At 38.2% G+C, this 21,825-nt stretch overlaps 1 protein-coding gene across 1 annotated transcript; it reads left to right on the top strand.

Moving 5' to 3' along the window:
- The first annotated feature begins 614 nt into the window (after positions 1-614).
- On the top strand, positions 615-8,441 carry UFM1 (ubiquitin fold modifier 1). The gene is made up of 6 exons (XM_015642562.3): positions 615-685; positions 780-836; positions 1,565-1,622; positions 3,719-3,758; positions 4,144-4,176; positions 7,102-8,441. Coding segments are annotated over exons 1-6 (258 nt in total). The 5' UTR covers positions 615-683; the 3' UTR covers positions 7,170-8,441.
- The last annotated feature ends 13,384 nt before the right edge of the window (positions 8,442-21,825 follow it).

The following is a 21,825-nucleotide window of genomic DNA, read 5'->3' as shown; positions in this document are numbered from 1 at the left end:
GTTTTAGTTCCTGGCCATTGCTCCTTCCTGCCCGTCGCTGGGCACCACTGAAAAATCTCTTGGCACTCAACTTTGGGGTATTTATATGCATTAATGAGATCCCCTCTCAGTCATTTCTCCAGATTGAACAGGCCCAGCTTTCCTCTCTCTCTCTCTCTCTCTCGTAAGATGCTCCAGAGCCCTCATCATCTTTGTGGATCCTCTCCAGAACACCCTTGCCTCTTGCACTGAGGAGTCCAGAATGGGACACAGCACACCAGATGTGCCCTCCGGTTACCAACCCCCCCACTCCTACATACTCCCTGGATGATCGCAGCCCGCCGATCCCGCGGTCCCGGTCCCCTCCCCATCCCTTCTGCGCTTCCCTCAGCGCCTACGGAAGCGCCGAGTCCCGGGGCCGGGGCCCTACCTTGGCCACGGAACAGCCACTGCTACTGCCTCACTAGAAATCCTCCCTGCGCTCCTCCGCTGCGCCTGGCGCACCCCTCAAACTCTCTCATTCCAAGCTGCAGTGAGGCACGGAGGAAGAACACGGCCGATCCTTGCCTCATAGCGGGTCGGCGGGGCGTGTTATCTTCCCTTTGTGGTCAGGCGCGCCTCGGCCAGCTCAGGGCCGGCGAAGGCCCGTGTGCTGCGGGCGGCGCTGACGTGTCGGAGGGAGCGGCGGCGGCCCCGGCGGCACCATGTGAGTGAGGGAGTGAGGGAGAGAGGGACCGCACGGGGGTCCCGCATCCCCCGCGCTCCCTCCCCCAGCCCTAACCCCCCTGCTCTCTCCACAGGTCGAAGGTCACCTTTAAAGTGACGCTCACCTCGGACCCCCGGTTGCCTTACAAAGTGTGAGTGCCGGCGCTGCGTGGGGCTGCGGGGAAGTGGAAACGGGGCACATCGCGAATGGTCTCTAATGGCCATCCCGGCGGGGCATTCCGCCAGCGGGAACGGCCTTTGCCAGCGTCCGTGTGGAATGGCAGGCGGTGTCCGTGGGTAGCCCTGCTCTCGGGGCTTTCCCGCTTTGCTCTTAGTGCCGTGCGAGTCTTCCAGAGAGTTACAGAGTCACTCAGGTTAGAAAAGACCTCTGAGGTCATTGAGTTCAGCCTTTGCCTGATCACTGCCTTGACAGCCAGACCATGGCACTACTGGCCCCGTCCAGGCCTTTCTTGAACACCTCCAGGGACGGCGACTCTACCGCCTCCCTGGGCAGCCAGCCACTTGGTGGACAGCCCTTTTGACAACCCTTCCAGTGAAAAATGTGTCCTGATGTTCCCCTGCCACAGCTTGAGGCCGAGTTCTCTCTTCCTGGAGGAGACATTGCTGTGGTGCTTGATCCCGCACCTCCTGAGATGTGCCACATCTGCTGAAACTGCTGTTCTCATTCTCTGCTAAAAATGCTTCTCTTGAGCATCTCACAGCCACCAGGGACCTATTCTCCCCTTTACTTGTGCTTGCACAGCTTTGGCAAAAGTACTTCCATTGGTAAAAAGGAAGTTTCAATCAGTAGTTTAACAGCAGATAAAGTTGCTTTTGGTTTGTTTTGGCAGCCACGTATTTACTTGTGTTGTGATTTCAGGTTAAGCGTGCCTGAGAGCACACCTTTCACAGCTGTCCTCAAGTTTGCTGCAGAAGAAGTAAGTAGGGAGTGATGATGTTGGTTTTTAACATTTTGCATGTTAAAGAAAAAGCAAAAGCTTTTTCAATGATAAAAACGCGGTGGTTAATTCAGCACAAGGAACTGCTGTTGGTTACAGATGGTCACAAGCTTTACTGGCCTCAGTGGGGGCCTGGCAGAACTTGCAGAATCCTAAAGTTTGTGACCCTTGCACAATTTATACATCAGCAGATGGCATTGAGGTGCTTTTTTTTTTTGTAATTAACTGTTTCATATCAGTGATGTAAAAAATTGTGACAGTAAAGAGAATTAAAAGGTACTGCTATTGGATACTTAATACTGAAATTTCTTATGTGGAATATCAGGAAAATACTTCAGAATTATCTGGGAAACTCTTAAACCCTTTTCACATTCACTTTTAATAATCTCTGACTTTGGAGGAGCACAGAGTTTTTGGTTGTGGAAGGTACTGAGATCAGCCATATGGGATAGATTGAAAAAACTGACCTAAGGGAAGAAGATGTGGATAGTGTGTTCTTTAGGTTCTGTGTGTTGATCTTTCATATGGAATCCTATATCATTAGGTTTTTTAATTGCCCACATAATGTATCTGAAGAGATGTATCATGTTGTTTCAGATTAAGCATGGAAGGGTTAAGAGATATTCACTGGGTGTAAACAGTAAAATCAGTGCTCAGAAGTATGATGGTTCTCTTCATCTAACTAGCAAAAAAATCAGCTGAGTGTGTTCCTACAATTCTCCCTCTTGTCTTTTTAGGAAAACCTGGGAGAGTTTGGGTTATTGAAAATTTCTTTTGTTTGAACATTGTAATTGTAATAAAATAGTTAGGAAGGATAACAGGTTCCAGGTCTTGAGTCTCCTTTTGTTGTTACTGTTACACCACGATGTGACAGAAATTATTAGAGGAAACACTTGTGGGGGGAAGCTGTGGATTGGTTTTGTTGTCAATTTGCTTGAAGAGCACATTATATAGAATATTGCTTGCTGTTGAAGATATTTAGTGGGGGCTTTTACTATGTTTTCCCCAATTATTTTTATCCTGTATTAATACAGCTGTGCCAACACATAGAGATCTAGACTGAAAAGTCTAACAAGTATGAGGTACCAAAAATGAGTGTGACTGAGTAGTTGGAGATGTTGAAAGAGAGGTGCTACTTCTGGTGGGGGTTGCCATTGAACCTGTTAACTTCACCTACTCATGGAATGTTAGTTAGTAACAATGTTAGTTAGTGATAGGATCATCTGAGAAATGTATTTAAAGAATCATTACTAACTTAAATATTCACACTTAGCAAATCATTCTTTTAATTGGTGTATTTTGAGTATCTATGGGAGTTTTGCTGTTTGACCACAAGGTTACTCTGGATCAGCACTGAAGCTTTTTGCATCTCTTTGAGACCAGGGAAAATGAAGTGCTTTGTAAGCAAAGAGTAAAAAAAGATTGTTAAACCCTTCCCCAGGAATGAAGCCCCTTGTGAAGTGGCATTGAAAAGAATGACAGATAACGTTTGTGTTATATGAATGTTTTTTTGTTCCTTTAACTGCATAGGTTAATATTAACTTATGCAGTGTGTTGTGACTCAAGAACCAGTTTCAGAGTACCTTAAATTATACATATATGGAAAAGATCAAAATTTGGGTAACGTTCTTAGTTGTTCTCGAGGGGGAGTGCATTATCCTCTCAGTAACTAAAACTCTCAGGGCAGAGAAGTATTTAAGTTCTGGCTATTTTGCCTTAGCAAAAACTTAAAATTTGCCAAATCATAACCAGACTTGGCTTAGTTAGAAAAAACTCATTTGTAGTATGTGATATCTATTGGGTTTTTTCCTTAATATTGTAGAGCAATACAATACATGTCTCAGGTGTACTTTTGCACAACAGTTAGGAAAACATCTCCATTACATATGTGGAATTACTACTAAAATAGTCATCCATTTCCATTAAATAAAGATAGTTATATCTATAAATGTGAACTCTTCTCTAACTTTCTTTTGTACCTGAACCAGCTAAAATTATAATTTTAGTATTACCCATGTATTTTCTGCTTTAACAATGTCTCTTATGCTGTTTTGTCCTATTCATATTTCCTTTAGTTCAAAGTTCCTGCAGCAACAAGTGCCATTATAACAAATGGTAAGGATATAGTTTATATATATTCTTAATAGTTTTTGTATTAAAGTTTCAGTGAATGTTTATTGATAGAATCAATACTGCCTCATGTTTCACAAACTCTACATACTGTAAATTGAATTTAATAATATTACAGCATTGTTTAAACTTCTGCATGAGGTAAAGATATTAAACCACTGATTCAGTTTTGTCCAAATATATAACTTGGACTTCTCTGTGCTGGAGGTTTCTTGTCAGTTCCCATGGTTCTGGTTATAGGAAATAGCTGCATGATGACCTGACATAATAGTTGTATCTTGCTGGTATGTTTTTTGAGCTGCAAGTTTAATGTAATAAATTGCAATATGTGTGTTTCATCTTCTTTTTTCTTTTTTTTCCTTCTTCCTAGATGGTATAGGAATAAACCCTGCACAGACAGCAGGTACGTTACCGTGTATGAATCCCAGTATTTAAAACTCATTATTTTTCTTCCAATCTAATGTAAAGCACATGGGGTTGTATTACATTGTCGGTTTTGACTTCTTAAGTGGGAGGAGCATTTACCCAGTAGTTGAAAACTACAGTCATTGTAGTGTGTAAAATGTGTTAAATCCAAAGAACAGTGTTTGGGTTTTTTCATTCAGGGTTTATTTAGTTCTGTGAAAAAGTGGGGAGCTTCTGATGCTTGGAACTTTGCATTTAATATACAGTTTAAAAGCAATACTGTATTATGTGCTACTGCAGTAATAGGTAACAGCTGTATTTCCCCCCTGCTCTAACTAATTTAGTGGTACTTGCTGTTCTAGCAGCACTTCTCATTAGATATGTTAAAAAAAGTAAGTGTTTAAGAGCAGGAACTCCAGGGGTTTGGAGAGTGTTTTCAGAAGAGTTGGGTTCGAACTAGGTGATCATAAAGGTCTCTTCCAAATCAGACCAATTTTTGATTCTTGCTGATAGCTCTCATGTTCTCACCAAGGGGTTTCATGCCAAAAATCCCTGATTTCAAATGCCTAGGCTGGCCATGAGAGAAGAGTTTATCTCTGTCAGAAGAAAGTGTCAGACCCCTCACCATCACCTCCTGAAATACATGGAAAGAGGTTGAATTGTACCAATAATGGTCTGCTGTCTGGAGGCAGATTGTGTGGACTTGTTCGTGAAAAACTGTGCTTTTAAACTAATTGGGAAATAATTACACTGGTCTAATCTTAAACCATTTGACAGGAGAGTGGAACAGAGTATCTCAGTAGAAAGTTATGACCATTTCTTACCTACTAAGTACTAGTAAAAATGGCTTTGCTGCTTAAATTAGTTGTAGCTTAATCCTTTAAAATAAATGTATTTAGAACTACTTGACTGTTGAATGAAAGCATCCATACAGTAGTTTGTTGTACTTGCAGCTGTGCATATTGAATTCACATCTCCAGTTAATTTGCTTTACCTCTCCTAAGCTCTTAGAAATATTCAGGAATTATTCAGTAGTATAAGACAGCATCACATAATCAAGAAACAGGTAAATTAAAAGCATCTAGATGCAAAATTTTGTTATCACTGCCTTATTCTGCACATGTAAAATTTGGCATGTGGATTATGTTTTTTTTAACATAGATGTTCTGTCAATGATGTGTGATGTTGCCCTTAACTGGGAGCAAAATGAACCAGTTCACAACAAAACAAACCTCCAAAATCAACCCAAACAAAACAGGCAAAATACAGCCTTACACCAAACTTAGTGCTCAGACCAAAATACCTCCTCAGTTTACAAGTAAATATAAATAACTTAGGTATATCTTCTGTTCAGCCTCATTAATTGGTATCTCTAAATCTACCTTTTTCCCGTCTTTTTTTTTTCATATATCTGAGTTCCCACAGATTGAACAGTTACTTTAGTCTTCAAAAACTTCCAAAATAAGATATAAAGGAATAAAATTTTAGTAATCCTTGGGGATTTCAGAGCTTTTGTATTATTACACGATTTCCCTTCCTTTCTGAGAAAAAGCACTCGGGTACGACTTTCATTTTTCTTACATGATTTCATGGAGTAGGGGAAATGAAAGCCGAAAGAGCTAGGCTTAGCACTTAATCCCTGTATTGATTTCAATTTTAAATCCTTGATAGTTCAGGGAGTAGTATGCTATAACTTTAATAAAACCAGTGAGATACTAATGATAAAAACAGACTGAAGTGGGGTGAGCTACTGTCTCCATGAGATGCAGCTGAGGCCTGTCTTAAAATGTTCATAATTTTATGATGACCATTACAATAGGATGTTTCCAATCTAGAATAGTAAGGCTAGTAGGCTGTTCGGTTTTGCTGGTGAGACAAGTTTGCATTCAGTGGGTTTTATAGAAATCTTCAGTACCTGGTCTTGGCAGATCTGTATGACCAGAATGTCTTCTGATAACATGTTCTTTTGATTTGATTTTCTAAGGGTCATTATGTTGAATATATACAATTAATTTGATCCACTTGCAGGAGAAGTGGAGTTCAAAAAAAGGGTAGCTTTATTCTAATACACAAAACAACTTAAATGGATCAAGTATCTTAATCTTGTTTGTGAGAGCACTCTACAGCCCTGGAATGGGATGCTTGGGGGGGAAATAGAATTACACTGTTTTAAAAGTTAATGCAAGGTTCAGTAAGGAATCAAATATAGTCTATCTTGTACAGTAGTAGTATGAAATAAAAAAAGTAAATACTACATATATTAAATAAATACATCACTTAGTGATGTGGTTTCATTTTCAAATGTTACATTTAATAGAAAAAAATAGCAACCTGAATGCATTAAAAAAATTCAACACATCTAAATATTAGAAACTTTTAATTTTCATTATGTCTTCTTGAAAAGACTATTATGATTAAAACACTACAGTAATAAATAAGAAGTTGAAAGGGATTTTTATGCTAAAATAAGACTACTTGTGCTTGGACATTTGGAGAACCTTTCTAAAACAATTGAGGTTTCGAAGTTAGAAGTCGATAAGTACTGAACCAGGGAGAGAACTAAAAATGGATGAATGAATGACCTTGAGATAACAAAATAATTATGGAGAAGTAAAACTTTGTCTTATGTTCTTGAAATTATTGTGGCTTATAAGTGAAATGGGGCATTTGAGTGTGGAACTGTAAAGTTTGAAAGGCTACACTTCACAAGGTCTAACATTTTTATTTTAAATAATGAGCTCTTTGGAAAAAGAGGGGCGAGATAAAATGCTATGGAAGCATGAAAACTTTTTCTGGTATGTCAGAGGAATTACTATGAAGCTGTTAAACACTGACTTGACACTGTTACCCTTTAAATGTGTTTATTGAGGGAACATTGTATTTTCTTGGTTAGTAACACATCCCATTTTCTTTCTTTGTTTAGGAAATGTGTTTCTAAAGCATGGTTCAGATCTACGGCTCATTCCCAGAGATCGCGTTGGGAGCTCCTAACATCTCCTGAAGGCTGGAGAATAGGTGACATTGCTTTGCAGCAGAGGTCTATTTATTTTGGAACTCCAAAATGCACCTGATGAATTGGACTTTTTTAAAGCAAGCAAAACTGAGTTCCCAGGATTTTTTTTTTTTTTTAAACAGATAAAAGTTCATTTTCCTGTTAAAAAGCATTAACTCATGCATTGAATCTTCCCTGATTAGTAGAAGAACAGGCTGACTGCATGTTATGTTGCTGTAAGAAAGACAGACTTCTCTGTAGGTGTTACTGACAACACAAGGGTAAGCACAGCCACCATCAATAGATACTTAAAATACTGGATATTAAACTCACTTTGTGAAGAGGGAAACTGTGTTATGATGTTGCTACAAAGAAATTATTTCTACTGAGTGCTAAAAGATGGGTTTTTTGTGTATTTTTTTTCTAAAGTTAATTCCATGTTCATGGGAACAGCATTCACCTGATTCATGTATTGATCTCAAGTAGAAGTGAGATTTCAGGAGTTTATTACTCAAATAAGTAAACAGCTGCCAAATGCTCCAAAGTAATTCTAAGATTTAATTGCTGCAAGTATTTGAGATTAAAAGCAGATTTCTCTATTTTAAGACTTCATTTTTATTTACTATGAAGTAAGATTAATCTTAATTTCAGAGAATTTGCAAGACCTAGTCTCCTCACATGAAGTGCCATCAGCTGGGAAGGACTGCAGTGTAATTTGGGAATGTGTAGACTGGTCAAATATGTCATTCCTTTTTCACTAAACTAGTACTGGTTCTTTCCAGAAGTCTTGGTTTTGTTGCTGCCTGTTACATAGAAAACAGCATAGAATTCACTGAAATATTTTTGTTCAGATTAGAAATTGCCAGGTGTACACTGTCAGTTGTGTATTTTAAGTAGAGAAATTGCTGCTTTTCTTGAACTGGTTGTCTGTGCTGTGATTTAATGTATTTGGAAAAATATTACCATATTTCATTTTTTTTCTGTTCTACTGAGTTGAACAGAAGGAACAATGGGTATTGCAGTGCTTGCTTAAATGAATATTGTCACAAATACAACTGTCCTGTGCAATCATCATGCTTTAGAGAGATGTTGAGATAATGTGTCAGATAATGCAGAAGTACAAAATGCCCTTCTGAGTGGGTGTAAGCTTAGGAAATAAAGAAAAACTTCAGAAATCAATATTTGCCCATAAACAGCTTCCAAATTTAAGATTAATTGTAAAATTCTGTATTTTTCTTTAATAAACAATTAAATGAAAAAGTTCAAATGTTGTTCCTCTCCTATTCTTAGAGTTTGACAATAATTAAAAACTGTTCCTGTTAACTATTCAACATGCTTTGGGATTCATTTTAAGCCAAAAGATTGTTATGCAGAATTCTACAGAACACTGCCCCAAAGGGCAGAGTGCATAGGTTTTGTTTATCTAATGCCACAATATAATTAGTATGAGGAAAATTAATTGCTTGTAATTTTTAGCTGTAAATCTCTTGACTGAATGCTTGAAAAAGCACCTGATACAGGAATCTTTTTTTTCTCTGTCTCAAGGTGCAATGTTTTGAAAAGGGAATCATGGTTAACAGCATTTTGAAACTAGGATGCTCTGATGTTTATATAATTGAGGGTTATGTAAAAATGATTTCATGTGGTGGCTAACATTTGTCACACTGTTACTTAGGTTATAACACAGCATAAAGTTTGACACACTGCATTGCAGGTAGTTTATGTAATGTGCTAAGAATTTGTTCATTTGGAAAAATAACTGGTATTTTTAACTCTGTTCATTACACCTTTGTCTCAATATGGCCTCTAAAATCTGAACATGGCTTTTCTGTTTGGTAAAGAGATGATTTCAGTGCTGAAACAAATTTACCAATCTTTGCAAGTTGACTCAACCTTTTTGAGTTCATTTTGTTAAGTCTTGTTTGACATAGTTGTATAGGAAACTTTTAAGTTTCTAGGGTTTGGGAGTTTGAAAATTTTAGAAGTGCTGTGCTCCTGGATTTGTACTGATCTGTCTATCCATACTTTATGGTGTACTTTGAAAATCAACTCTACCTGCAGTTGTGTTGTTTTCAGCTCTGGTTATAACTTGAATGGTGTTAAAAAAATATTTGTGATACATTTTGTCGCACCTTTGCTGAAGTCAATTTGGAGAGTCTTTTTTCTTTATTCTACATTTAAAAAAAAAAGGATGCCTGATTTATGTTACAAAGATGGTCAGTGAAAAAAAAATAAAAATGGCAGCATAAATTGTGGAAAGTCCCACCAAAACTTTCAAATATCTCTAATTGTTCTTTTGGTTTACAGAGATCATAGAAGTTCTATTTTGATAAAATTTGAAGATATTGTGGATTTTTTCAGGGAGGAAAGCACAATGATCTGATGAAGTACAGTAGAAGGGGAGAAGTTAGAAAATGGCCCTGATAATAAGTTCTGTTAGCAGGATGTTTTTTTTCCTGTGTTCTTGTCACAAAATCCAACTGTGTTTGAGCTGAAAAGGCCATTTTCCTTTCTTGTTACTATGTAAGAGTCATAAAAATTGTTGACAGTAGGTCTGAAAAGTTGAGAATTCTTATTCTTTGTGTTTAGCCGGATCACAAAAGCCCAGCTTCCGCTGCTGATCCAGTGACACAAGGAGCAGTCAAAGTCAGAGAGAAGGAGCTGTGCCAGCATGACTGCACAACGAGTGGATTCTGAAGGTGCTGGGGCACAGCAGTCCTTTGTATGGCAGCATGCAGGTGGCCTTCAAACAGAGCACTCTAATGGGGCACTGGGAAAAGTTCAATCCTGCAGTCATCCTAGCAGTGCTGTGGATACTGTTCCAGGGATTCTGGCAGGAGTGCTAAGCTCCAGCTGGGTGAACTTCAGTCCATGTGTAATGCAGTGTTCAGAGCTAAATACAGTATACCCAACAGTACATCTCAGTAGTGAATTTCAGCTGCTGATGGAAGGTAAATAAATACTGGGGAGTGTTCACAAAAGCAAGTTTGATCTTTTTGAGGCTAATCTCTGCAGGCTGCTGCTGAAGTTAACAAGTTGAAGTCCTCCAGAGAGACTCAGTGTAGCTAAAATCTTCAGCTCTGAACGGCTCTCTGAGAAGCCTTTATCTCTTCACTGGCTAGAGAAAGCAATTGAGGCATTAACCTGCAGGGGCTAATGTTAACCCTTCTGAGCACCTTCCCCAGCTGGTACTTTCCTCCTCCCTTCAATATTATATGCTACATACCTCAGTCCACTCAGTCTTGTTTGATCTTGATTAACACATGATGTAAATTTCCCAGGGACTTGTTCAAATCACAAGAAGTTTTTTGTATGAAATCAAAACTAGTTTCTAATGTAATATAATTACTTAAATACAATCTTTTTTCCTTTTATGGCAGGTCCAGGACCCTTGCTGGTAGTATGAGTAAGGCTTGTTTTTTACAGAAAGCTTTGCCAGGTTAAAAATAGTTCTGTTTACAAATAAGAAAATGTGTGTACTGAAGAAGAAAACAAAAGATTCTATTACTGCATTTCTTTAGAGTATGGATTTGATCTTCTATATCTCTCTGAAGTGGTTAAATGTTTCTGGCAAGCAGATTTTGAAGGGTTTTAAATGTATACAAATACCCACTAATAAAAGAACCAAGTGCAGGTGCTCCTGTCTACTACTGTGAAGAAAATCCTGAGGCTAGGAGCAGGGAACTGTCAGTGTCTCTCACTGATGAGAAATACCAGATGTGGTAAGAAACATACCAACCCTAAAGGCTTTTGATCATTTTAATGGAGAGAATTGTGCTTTGATTTTGAACAATAGATAAATTTGTTTACAGACCTTGAAAGTAGTCTTCATCTGGTGGGAGTGAGACCACTGTCCACAATCCCTTTCACTGCTTGTGATATTTGACAAGAGGTAAGTCATTAAGTCATTAAATTACTGGACTACTCCCTGTGGAATTCTGTCTCAAAGGTGAAGTGTGAGCTGAGAAGTGCAGCATCTTTATCTTCAGAAGACTTGGCTATGGTAAAAATCCATTGCTGTCTGCTGAAAAGTTTAAAATGAAAAGGGTGTGGGAAATATTCTTTGTCTTACCTATTGAGTCATGAAGTAATTTTGCAATTTGAGGGTCACACTGCATTCTCATAGATGCGACAAGATTTTAGTAAATGTTTGCTATTTAACATCTTAGAAAGTCAACTAAAGAGCTGAGGGCTATTTGTAAGATAGTAAATGTGAAATAAATAGACATAAGAAGCATATCCACATCTAGGGAATACTTGCTATGGATGATCAGAAATAGCTTGGTTTTTAATACTTACACGTGCTTCTAATGCTTAAAAAGCACCAGGCATTATTTTGAGCTGCTTTTCACGTCTGTTTTTTGCAAAGTAGTTTGTAATACTTTTGATTGCATGCTAGCTTTGCCAAAGTGCTCTTAGCTTTACTGGGCCAAATTTCATGCTATGATTTTTGTAGTTTAGGGATATAAGTGCTGCTTATATACCCCAAGCTGGGTTTATGCAACCCTTGAATATATATCCATGTGAAAGTGACTGACAAGCAGCACTCAAAACTGCCCTGAGGAAGGGACCTTAAGTTCATCTAGCTTCAGTCCTCCTGCCATGGGCAAGGATGCTTACTGTTAGGCTGCTCTCAGCCATTTTGAAAATTATTTTTTTTATGTTTAAATTGGAAACAAAAAGGCAATGCTGGATGTAGCTAACTGGCTGGTATTCATTGCAGTAGCTTTTTAAACTGTGGGAGGAAGAAGGAGTAAATAACATTGCTGTAATAAATTGCTGTCAGGCAATTCATGTTGCTTGAAAAATTAACATCTTTAAATTCATTTTTGCATTGACATTTCCAGTTAGTAGAGACCCATTAATTTGTGACAGGGTTCTGTTCTATTGCTATGGGCTCTTGAATAGTGTAGAAATAATAGTGGCTAACAATAAGAGCAGCCAGGCATCCTTACCAGCAGCACAAAGGGTGAAAGTTTGTGCAAGCACTCAGTGTCAGTAAAGCACCACCCATGCAGAGCTGCTATTTAGTACATGAACAAGGGCGCAGTATTTCTTGCCAACTGTTCTGTAGCTGACGTGATGCATTAGGGGTGACAATGATAATCAAATGGTCCTATTATTTATGTCAGGTTCATTTAATTTTCACTTTATGGCTAAATGCTGTTCCACATGAATATGTGTGTGTGTAGCACAGAGTGTCCACAGTGAGCTCAGGTACTCATCATTCTTATTTCTTGACTGTTTTGGACAGCTCCAACTCCTGTCCAAGAGAGGTCTGTTCCACAGTGTGATTTCAGGACAGTCAGTTCTATGGGGCCTCACATCTGAGAATCTGTTGTTTAAAACCCATTCTGAAGTTTATGCATTTCAGTTTTATTTGTCATCCTGTGGCCATGAAAATTTAAGGTGGAGAGCTTCCACTCATTTTCAGCCCTTAAGGTTAGGGATTGCTGAAGTTTAAAGTGCCGCCTCTAAATGTTTGTAAATAACAGGAAAGCAATTTTAACCATGTGCTTTTGTAAATTAGGCTTAAATTTCTTCTGCCCTACTGACATGCCAGAGGAACTTAATAATGTCAGAAAATTTTGCAGCTATGAAAAATATTGAGAGGAAGGAAAAAAAAATAAAAACCATCTAAAAATGAGAACATGTTAGTACTACAGGGCCTGATGAAACCTGACATCCCATTTCAGTTTTGCAGTTCTCAAAATTTTCATTGCGGACCACTGCCCTGTCATCATTCTATTACCCTGATTCCAGACACTTCCAATTATGAACTGAAGAGGTGACTTGTCTCTGAGCATCTCCACAGAAGCATCCTGTTTCAATTCTGATCATTCAGGGCAGTCTGATATCGATTATACTTCACTTGCAGATGTCATGTCTTTTGTCATTGCAGTAGTGTTGACTAATTTATCCCTAAATGATTAAAGTAATGCAGTTTATGCTGGGAAAGTCCTTGCATGTAAGGAAGCATAGCAAATACATAAACTGCCCTCTATTCTAAAAATAGTTAAAGTTATCAGGTATTTTTAGTTCTCTAAAATTAAATTGAAAGAAAACCTGTAACTTTACCACTTTATCCTGAAAGTGGCAGCTATCAAAGTTAAAGTATGCATTCTTCATCATACTATGCCTTAAATGCAAATTTTACTTTTAATTTGAACAGTGAGATCACCTGGAAAATGAAGCCTATTAAATTGCTGCTGTGATATGCTTACTTTGATTGATGACCTCAAATTAGAATGGCAAGGAAAGGCTGTAACAGCCTCTTGTATTCATCACAAAATTAAGATATTCGTAAAGATGCTTTTACTCAGGGTTTGGCTGGTTAGGCAAAATTATTTTAATCAAATCCTTGACAGTTTTCTTTCCTGAATGTTTGACAGTTGATGATCCTTAATGCAAAACAAATTCCTGCTTATTAGTGCCCAAATATTAGTTTTAGTAATGCTTCCCTGATATGAGGCATGTCGCTGCACTCCAAATCTTGTGCACTGTACTGCAGTTCATGCTCCAGTGTAAAAGCTAAAGGAAGACAATTATTTCCATTATTTAGTGATGGTGGACTGAAACATCAATTCTGTCTGAAAAGAAAGAACCCTGAACTGTGAGGTGGCAAATAAACAATTACAGTATCAGTAAAATATATGATCATGTACTTGAGTGAACTTTTTAGTATTAAAAAATGAAAGTCTTATCGATGGGGCAGATCTGCAACCAAAATGCAGTGACTGTACTTCATTTTGGCTTGCCAGAAGAAGTTGCAGCACCATTCCATTTGATTTAATGCAGAAGACTATGTACAAAGAATTTTAATTTTTCTAATACAGTAATTCTTCAACTATTTTTGTTGTTTTGTTGTTGACTTGAATTATATACATTCTACATATGTAGCATTTCAAAAGGGATCTAAAACTGTTCTGGCAATTAGTTAGGGGTCCAAAGTTGAAAAAAGCTGAATAAAATTGAACAGGTATAACTACTGCAATATTTAAGGAATAAGCAAGAATATGTCTAACTGTACTAGAAAGTGTTTCTGCAAATGTGGTTCTTTAAAATGTACTGCCAGTCTTTGGAAGTTTTGTAGACAAGTGTTCTACTACACTTATATTTAGAAAGCTTTAAACAAACTCCATTTTAATTTGTGAAAATTAAGCCTGCTTCTTTTCCCTCCTTTCCCAGCATATATCTAGGACAGCTGGTGGGACCAATGCCTGCAGGTGCCTATTTCTACAGACCACAGGACAAGCCTGGTCAGTATGCTGTTTATGCTAAGTGACCTGCTAGCTCAGGTAAGATGGATTCCAGTCAGGGAGGCTTTTACAGAAAACAAGCATGAACCAGCACAGATGGGGAAGCTGATGCTTCCTGTTCCCTGCAGATCATTGGTTTTATGAGCTTCTTAGCTACCCACAGTACCGCTGGTCATAAACATAGGCAGCTTAAAAATCTGTTTGAAACCAAGCTAAAAATCTCTGTGGATTGTGCTTTAATTAAATTCCTGTCAGAGGTGTTCAGGCAATAAATGAATTTAAAATCTTATAAATAACTCTGTCCATTCAATTAATTTCTAGTGTCATAAAGATGCTAATTTTTCTTCTCCAAGGTGTTTTTTTTCATTTAGGTTAAGCTGCCATTTTCACACTTTATCACAGAATATGCTGAGTTGGAAGGGATCCACAAGGATCATTAAGTCCAATTCTTGGTCCTGCACAGGGCAATCCCAAGAGTCACACCATGTGCTTGAAATCATTGTTGAAACACTTCTTGATCTCTGGTCAGTTTCGGTGCTGTGACCAGTTCCTTGGAGAGCCTGTTTGATTGCTCAGTGTTTTGTTTTTTTGGTTTTTTTTTTCCTTACAATTCTCTTCCCGTCTACTCCTTAATAATTTTCTTTTTCCTTTGTTTTAATCCAGTTCAAGTTGTCTGTGATTACCTTGTTCATCACAGCTCTTTGAATTCCATTTTACCCTTCTTTTCCTGAGACCTTTCCAAAGTCCTGTTTTCTGTTATTTAATGTAGCAAAATTAAAGAAGTCTGTGTGGCTAGCTTGTTATGAATAGCTGAACAACCCTCCAGCCTGTTTTGCTTTTTTAATCCCCAGTCTAGCTGATACCCTGACTGTATTTTTGCTCTTCCTGGCCCCAGGACTAATTTGGTATGTGAGGATGTGCTAGAATATTAATATAGGTAGCTGAAAAAGTCTCCTCTACACCAAATATAGTTTCACCAAAAAAGAAAAAAAAAAATTAAATTTGGCATGCAGAACATAGGCTACAGTATTCTGGAAACACAGAATATCAGTCTGGATAACTCAAACATGAAATTAGTTTTGTCTGCTTCTTCATATTCCCCACATTGCTTCAGTAGAGTTAAGTCTGTGTTACTCAAAAGATTGAAATCTGGAAGGCTATTGTGTGAGTTAGGAAACCCAATGCTGCTGTGCCTCATTTTTCTCTGTAGTTTTCTCTTTGTTTTTAAGTTTTTGGTCTGCTTATTTTCTCTTTTTTCCTTTCTTTAATATTTTTTTTCTTCTTCTGGAATAGTTCTTGAAGCATAATTTAATCCATTATCCTACAAATCCACCATACATTATTTCCTTGCTAGCTATAGCAGATGATAACGAGTACAGCCAGCTCATGCAGAGCAGTGAGAAAGATAATAAAAAGAGAAAAAGAAACAGTTTCAGGCATTTTAAACTAATCCTAACTGCAGCAAGAGACTATAAAAATTGTGGTTTACTCAGTTAAGGAACATAGGATTTTTGTGTTAATGGAGGGCGTGAAAAAAACCTTTCTCAAGCAGTGAGAGGCTTCTCTTGGGCAGATGCACAGAACTGTCCTCTTCTGAGGAGGGAGGGAGCCTCTCATGAGTGTTTTTGATTGGAAGTGGGAGATGAGGTGGATGAAATAACCTCATCTGGGAAAAGAAAAGGAGATGAAGTGACAGCAAGGTCCTCAGCATCCAAGTGTCTGCGTATCTTGAAACAGGATACTGATACCTCTAAAGGTGTGTGAATTCCTGACATTTTTGGTGCAGTGGCCTCACCCCCATGCACTGCCTTTTCTCCTGCTAAATAGCATCTCCATCTACTCATTGCTGAGCAAAGGTCAGTTTATTTTGAGTAAGGGGAGCAGAATCTGACAGATTGGCACCATCCCACCCCAAACACAGTGCAAATCTCTTCTCTTCAGAAATTTTTCTCTTCAGAAATGTGGAATCTAATGTAGGGTTTTTGTTGTTGGAGGGTACAGCTCATGCATTTCATCCATTGTGTGCCTTGCAGGAGTGCACAAATTGGTGTATTCTTACTGTGTTTGATCTTTCCACTTTGCAGAACACTTATGCTATTGTTAAAGAAAACACTTTGTAAAGCTCTGTGGTTTGCTGAATAGCAGTGTTCCTTGTTATTAGTGGATTGTGGAAAGCAACCTGTATTAACTTTCAGCTTTGTGGCTGACTAGCTCAAACTGAGAGTGACTGATTTGTTGCAGAAAACTCTATAGCAATTAAGCTGTCTGCCACTAAGAAATGCTAACTTAACATTTTAATCCAATTTACAGGCAAGAGAATTGATACACAAGCTTTCTCTTCAGTAATGGCTGCTTTCCATCTGCTCCATTTGGAATACCTGCCCTTGTCTCATGCATAAACCAGTGTGGGATATGAGGGAGAAAGAAGATATTAGACCTGGTCCTATTCCATGTCTGTTCTTTTCATTTCTAGTATTCCCAATGGAGGTGCTTTCTGCATATCACAGAGGAAGGACTGTAAACTTCAAAACTTCCTCCACACCCCTAAGAGAGCATTCCCCAGAAAAGGGGGTAAATGTAGCATAAGGGCTCCCTGACTTCAGAGGTATGATAATACTGGAAGAGATTTGCTTTCCTTTCTTGACCTGTTTCCTTCAAGGGCTGTACTGAGCTACAGGCAGATACTTCTGTTCCAGAAATGAAAGGTAGATTATCTTGGAAAAATATCTGTTGCCAGTAGTGGAAGCCTCAGGAAGTTTTGTCTCGGGAGATATAGTTCCAGCAAGTAAGTAATAATATCAAGCAGGAGAGCCAGCAATACTGGAACCATCGATGTAGGTTATATACAGATGAGAAACCAAGCAGAACAGTGTATGTATGAAGCAATATAAATTGCTTTTCTGGTGCAGGATGTACATCAGTCAACAAGACAATGGGAATTTTCAGTTTCTAATTCCTCAGTGACCTCCTCCTTTTGGCTCATACATTTTTAGGGTAAAATCTGTGAGCAGTCTTGGTTTTGGTCACTGGGGTTTTTTCATCAGGAAAAACACAGAGTCAGTGGAATGGAAAAACTTTTTTCCTTAAAATCTCAGGTGTGTGTGGAGGGGACAAAATCACCCCAGAGAATGAAAAGCCTCAAGTGACAGTAACTGCAGACAGTGTCTGCACTCCTTTGTATGGAAGGCACAATGTCATTGCAAGATGGAAAGTAGTTGAGGAAGAACTTATTTTATTCCTCTGAAAATATTAGGATTTATTTATACAGATCTATGACTCCAGAAGGGGATAAAAGTGCATTTGCTATGTTCTTAAGAGAAAGCAAGGCAGAAGAATTTAATTAATCAAACTTTATTGCTTTATTAAGGCTGATTTCTGAGTACAGTTTTTTTGTGTAGCAGAGGGCAGGTGAGAGTTTAAATGAATGCTTCATGGTGTAGCTTTCTGTGAAGGAAAATGCCTTACATGGCTACAAACTCAGTACACATCTGCTTCATCTCGTAAAATCATAAATTGTACATTTTGGCACTATGTAAAATAACAAGTCTAAGCAAAAGTGCCATAGCAAGAAGACAAAATGTGTCTGTTTAAGGATCAGGAAAAACTTTCTGATACAGTATTATTAGTTAGAGCTGCCTGGGAAATTTGATTTCTGCCTAAAAATCCAGAATAAATTCCTGTTTACAAATATTAATACCTGATGTTGTTAAAAGTGCAGGATTTGCTATGGACTCTTGCTAGCAGCAACATTAAACATTGAATTTTCTTAAAACAGTGGAGGGAACTCTGACAGCACCCATGGCAACGAGGTGGCATCATTGTTTGACCAAGGCTTCATCTTGTCTGTCTGCTTTGTGAGATTTGGGGGAATGAGAAATACACCCTTTTTGATTAAATTATATATATATATATATATATATATATATATATATATATATATATATAAAATATACATATAATATATATATTAAATATATATAAATTATATATATTATATGTATTTTCTTTAATATTTAAAACTCTGAGTTTTACTTAGGACACTAAGTAAACTAATGAAAAATGAAAGAGGCTTTGTTCATTATGTCTTGCTCATCTGCTGTACATAGTGGAGCAGATTTTTCTTTACAGACAGCTCGATGGTATTCTGTGTTGGAGACTTCTTGCTCCATCCCTCTGGTCTCAGGGAAGCTTTTTACCTCTTTCTGGGTCAGGCATCTTCTTCTTCCTCACTGCAGTTTCCCAGCTCTTGCTTCGACCATCCTGGAGTGTCTTCTTTGACCCAAGCATTAGGTCTCCAGGGAAGGTGCAAGCTTCCCCTCCTAGACTACAGTTTTCCAGACAGTGTTTAAAAGAATAAAATTCATCTGGAAAGATACACTGTGAAGGATATCATCAACTATACCACTGAAAGAAGTGACAAAGAAGTACCTTTGTAGTTTAGAGTCAGACCATGTATGGTGTGGAAAATTTAAAGATGGCTGGCTGTGAAAGTGGGCATGCTGATGCTGGAGGTCTCTGTCCACTGCAGTTCAGAATGTGGCAGCAAAAAGGGAAGCTGATCCTTTCCACATATCCTGAATAGGTGCTCAAACCAACACAACTGTTTGGCTTGTTAATTACATGTTTTCCTGTAACGGGAACAGATTATGTTTCTGTCACAGTTCCCATTCATTTTGAAGATGAATCAGTAATCTGAATCCCTTGCCCATGCAGTAAATGAAATAGACATATGTGAGAGAGCTGATTTCTATATCCAGGACTATCTCCTGTAAGTAGAAATGGGTTACATAAGCAGTCCTAGTTCTAGCATCCCCTACACTGACTTTGCTAAGTTAATCTCAACTATGTATGTACCTATATATATTTTGACTGACTTCCTGCAGATGAAATGTCCTGTGTGAATGCAGCTTCAATCTTCCAGACAGAAAATATTTCCTTGAAAAAACTCTTGGAGATGAAATCTTAAAATCTTGTTCCAGTCCTTAAAGTTTCAGAAGTTTGCTTGAGGCTCAGTTTTTGCCAGCACAGTTTTGTCTGTCCTGTGTTTCTGTGCAGGCTGATGCACATCTGCTTTTGTCCATCCTTAAAGGAGTTGTTCTTTTCCTGTGACATGCATGGAAGGATTTATCTTGTCTATTCTTGGAGAGCTGGTATTTCTGAACTGTTGCTTTTAAAGTCCAGTTCCTATCCAATAAACTTTTATGCTTTACACAGATTATCAATCCCTTCACAAAAAAGGAATTTCATTTCTGATTTAGGGTTGCATGCATCATAGAATTTATTGTGTCCCTGAGGTTCTGCCAGGCCTGACCACAGCCCAGGACTCCTGGTCATCCCCTGGAGTCATCAGTCCCTGCCCTGTGGTGCTGTGGCAGGTCAGGTCTCCAGCTCCCCACAGCCGTGGCCATCACTGCTCTCTGACAAAACCTGCACAGGACTGAGTCTGCTCCACAGACAGACACTTATGTAAAATATTCTGTAAAATATTACTGATGAAAAATTCATACTTAAATTAGCTTACACTGGTACAGAGTTCTATTCACTTGACATAATTCTTAGGTCTGGCTGCAGATTTGTAATTTAACCTATTAATAGTAAGGGATTTAAACTAATACACCTTTCTAATTTCTACTGTAGCACTACAGTAATTTCAAATGTTGCAAAGTGTTTGTTTATTTTTAAATATTAGTTCAATTAAATTCATTATGGATTTTCAGTCTCTGCACAAAGTACCACAATTAATTATGAATCCACATTCAAGTAAATTTTTTATGCTGGGCCTAGTTTTTTTTTAATTAGTGTTTAAATCATTTACATATACTTCTTTTGAAATGATCCAACATTTGACATGTGTTCTTTTTAGCTATTTTTAGTTTTCCAGTGTATCTAATGTTTTTTTAAATGTGTCCAAAAGAGTAAGGGGAGACAAAGAAAACTTCCATTTAATTTTAGGATCTGTTAAGTCCTGATAACATTCCACAGGGCAGCAACTGGCTTGGTAAATGAGGAAAGATCAGTGGATATTTTCTAACTTGATTTCAGCAAGGCTTTCTAAGTTGTTGTGTGTGAGCTCCTAATAGAGGAGCTGGTAATGTATGGTCTGGAGGAGCCCATGGGTTGAAAACTGGCTGAATGGCCAGGTCCAGGGGATGGATACCAGTGACTATGTCCCAGGGATCAGGACTGGGTCCAGTCCTGTTTATCATCTTCATTAATGATCTATATGGCAGGATGACCCTCAGCAGTGTTGCAGACAACACAAAACTGGGAGGAGTGGCTGACACACCAGAGGGTCATGCTGCCATCCAGAAAGTCCTCATCAGGCAGGAGATATGGGCTGATAGGAACCTCATGAATTTTGGCAATGAGAAGTGCAAAGGTTTTTTGGAAAGAAAAAGTACAGACAGTTTCACCCACACTCCAGAAGAGCAGCAGACCAGTCCCAAACCAGCCACTCTGCTTTTACACGTGGCTGACACAAGGGCTGTAATATCTAGAACACAGAGCTCATTGTGCACAACACTATGTATTTCCTGTAGTGACCTACTTGTATTATTATTAGGAGGAAAATGAATCATTCTTATGTTTTGGTTTTTCTGTTCTTCATGTTACAGCCTGGAGCAAGGGAATTGTTACTATTTCTTGCTTGTGTAGTGGTCATACGAGCGGGAGCAGAGCTTCCTGCTTTCTGCAGTCTCTTTTGGTGCACTGCTTCTAAGATGGAAGATGTATCTTGAGCATCATAGTTAGGTGTGATTCATCACACAGTTGGGTTTTATACTGCACATGGACTGCTTGGCAATAAACTAGAAAAATAACATCATACTGGTTTAATTTTCTTGGGAAAGAAAGTCTATTTAATCACAACACAATTCAGCCACATACCTACATCGCTTTTTGTACTGTAATATTCGTAGAAGCAGCATTCTGATCATCTGATGTATTTCTACACTCAAGAAAGAAAAAGGAATGCAAATCTCGTTAGAGGGAAATGCTGGTCAGAGGTCAAAATATATTCAGAGAGGTTTTCTTTTCTTTCTTTTAGTAGCTTTAAAGCTTCAGATCAACAACTGCAATTCTCAGCCATATGCTCCCCAAGAAATTTCTTTCTCTCTGCTACAGTCCAAGGTCTTGGGAAATGTCATGGTGTTATTTCTGTGTCACTTATATAAGTTTTTATTCTTTTGAGCTACATCATCTCTCCACACACTGCTTTTATTCATTGCTGTGCCTGAATTGGACAATCTTCAATGTAACAACCAAGACATGCACTATATTAAAATATTTAACTAAAATTTTACTATCTTATTAGGTTTTAGTCCCTCAAGTGACTCATGTCACTGGTGTCCATTTTCTTTTCTCTTTTTTTTTTTTTGGTTATAAATTTTGTTCCTAG

This window comes from Parus major, chromosome 1 (assembly GCF_001522545.3).
Source record: "Parus major isolate Abel chromosome 1, Parus_major1.1, whole genome shotgun sequence".
Lineage (NCBI taxonomy): Eukaryota > Metazoa > Chordata > Aves > Passeriformes > Paridae > Parus > Parus major.
The sequence above is the reverse complement of the archived record's forward strand: the minus strand, read 5'-3'. Positions and strand labels throughout refer to the sequence as shown.

What these genes read in the sequence shown, in the direction of transcription:
- UFM1 (XM_015642562.3), top strand. An exon ending in TCAAGTTTGCTGCAGAAGAA is followed by an intron (nt 1,623 to 3,718) that starts GTAAGTAGGGAG and finishes TATTTCCTTTAG; the next exon opens with TTCAAAGTTCCTGCAGCAAC. An exon ending in AAACCCTGCACAGACAGCAG is followed by an intron (nt 4,177 to 7,101) that starts GTACGTTACCGT and finishes TTCTTTGTTTAG; the next exon opens with GAAATGTGTTTCTAAAGCAT.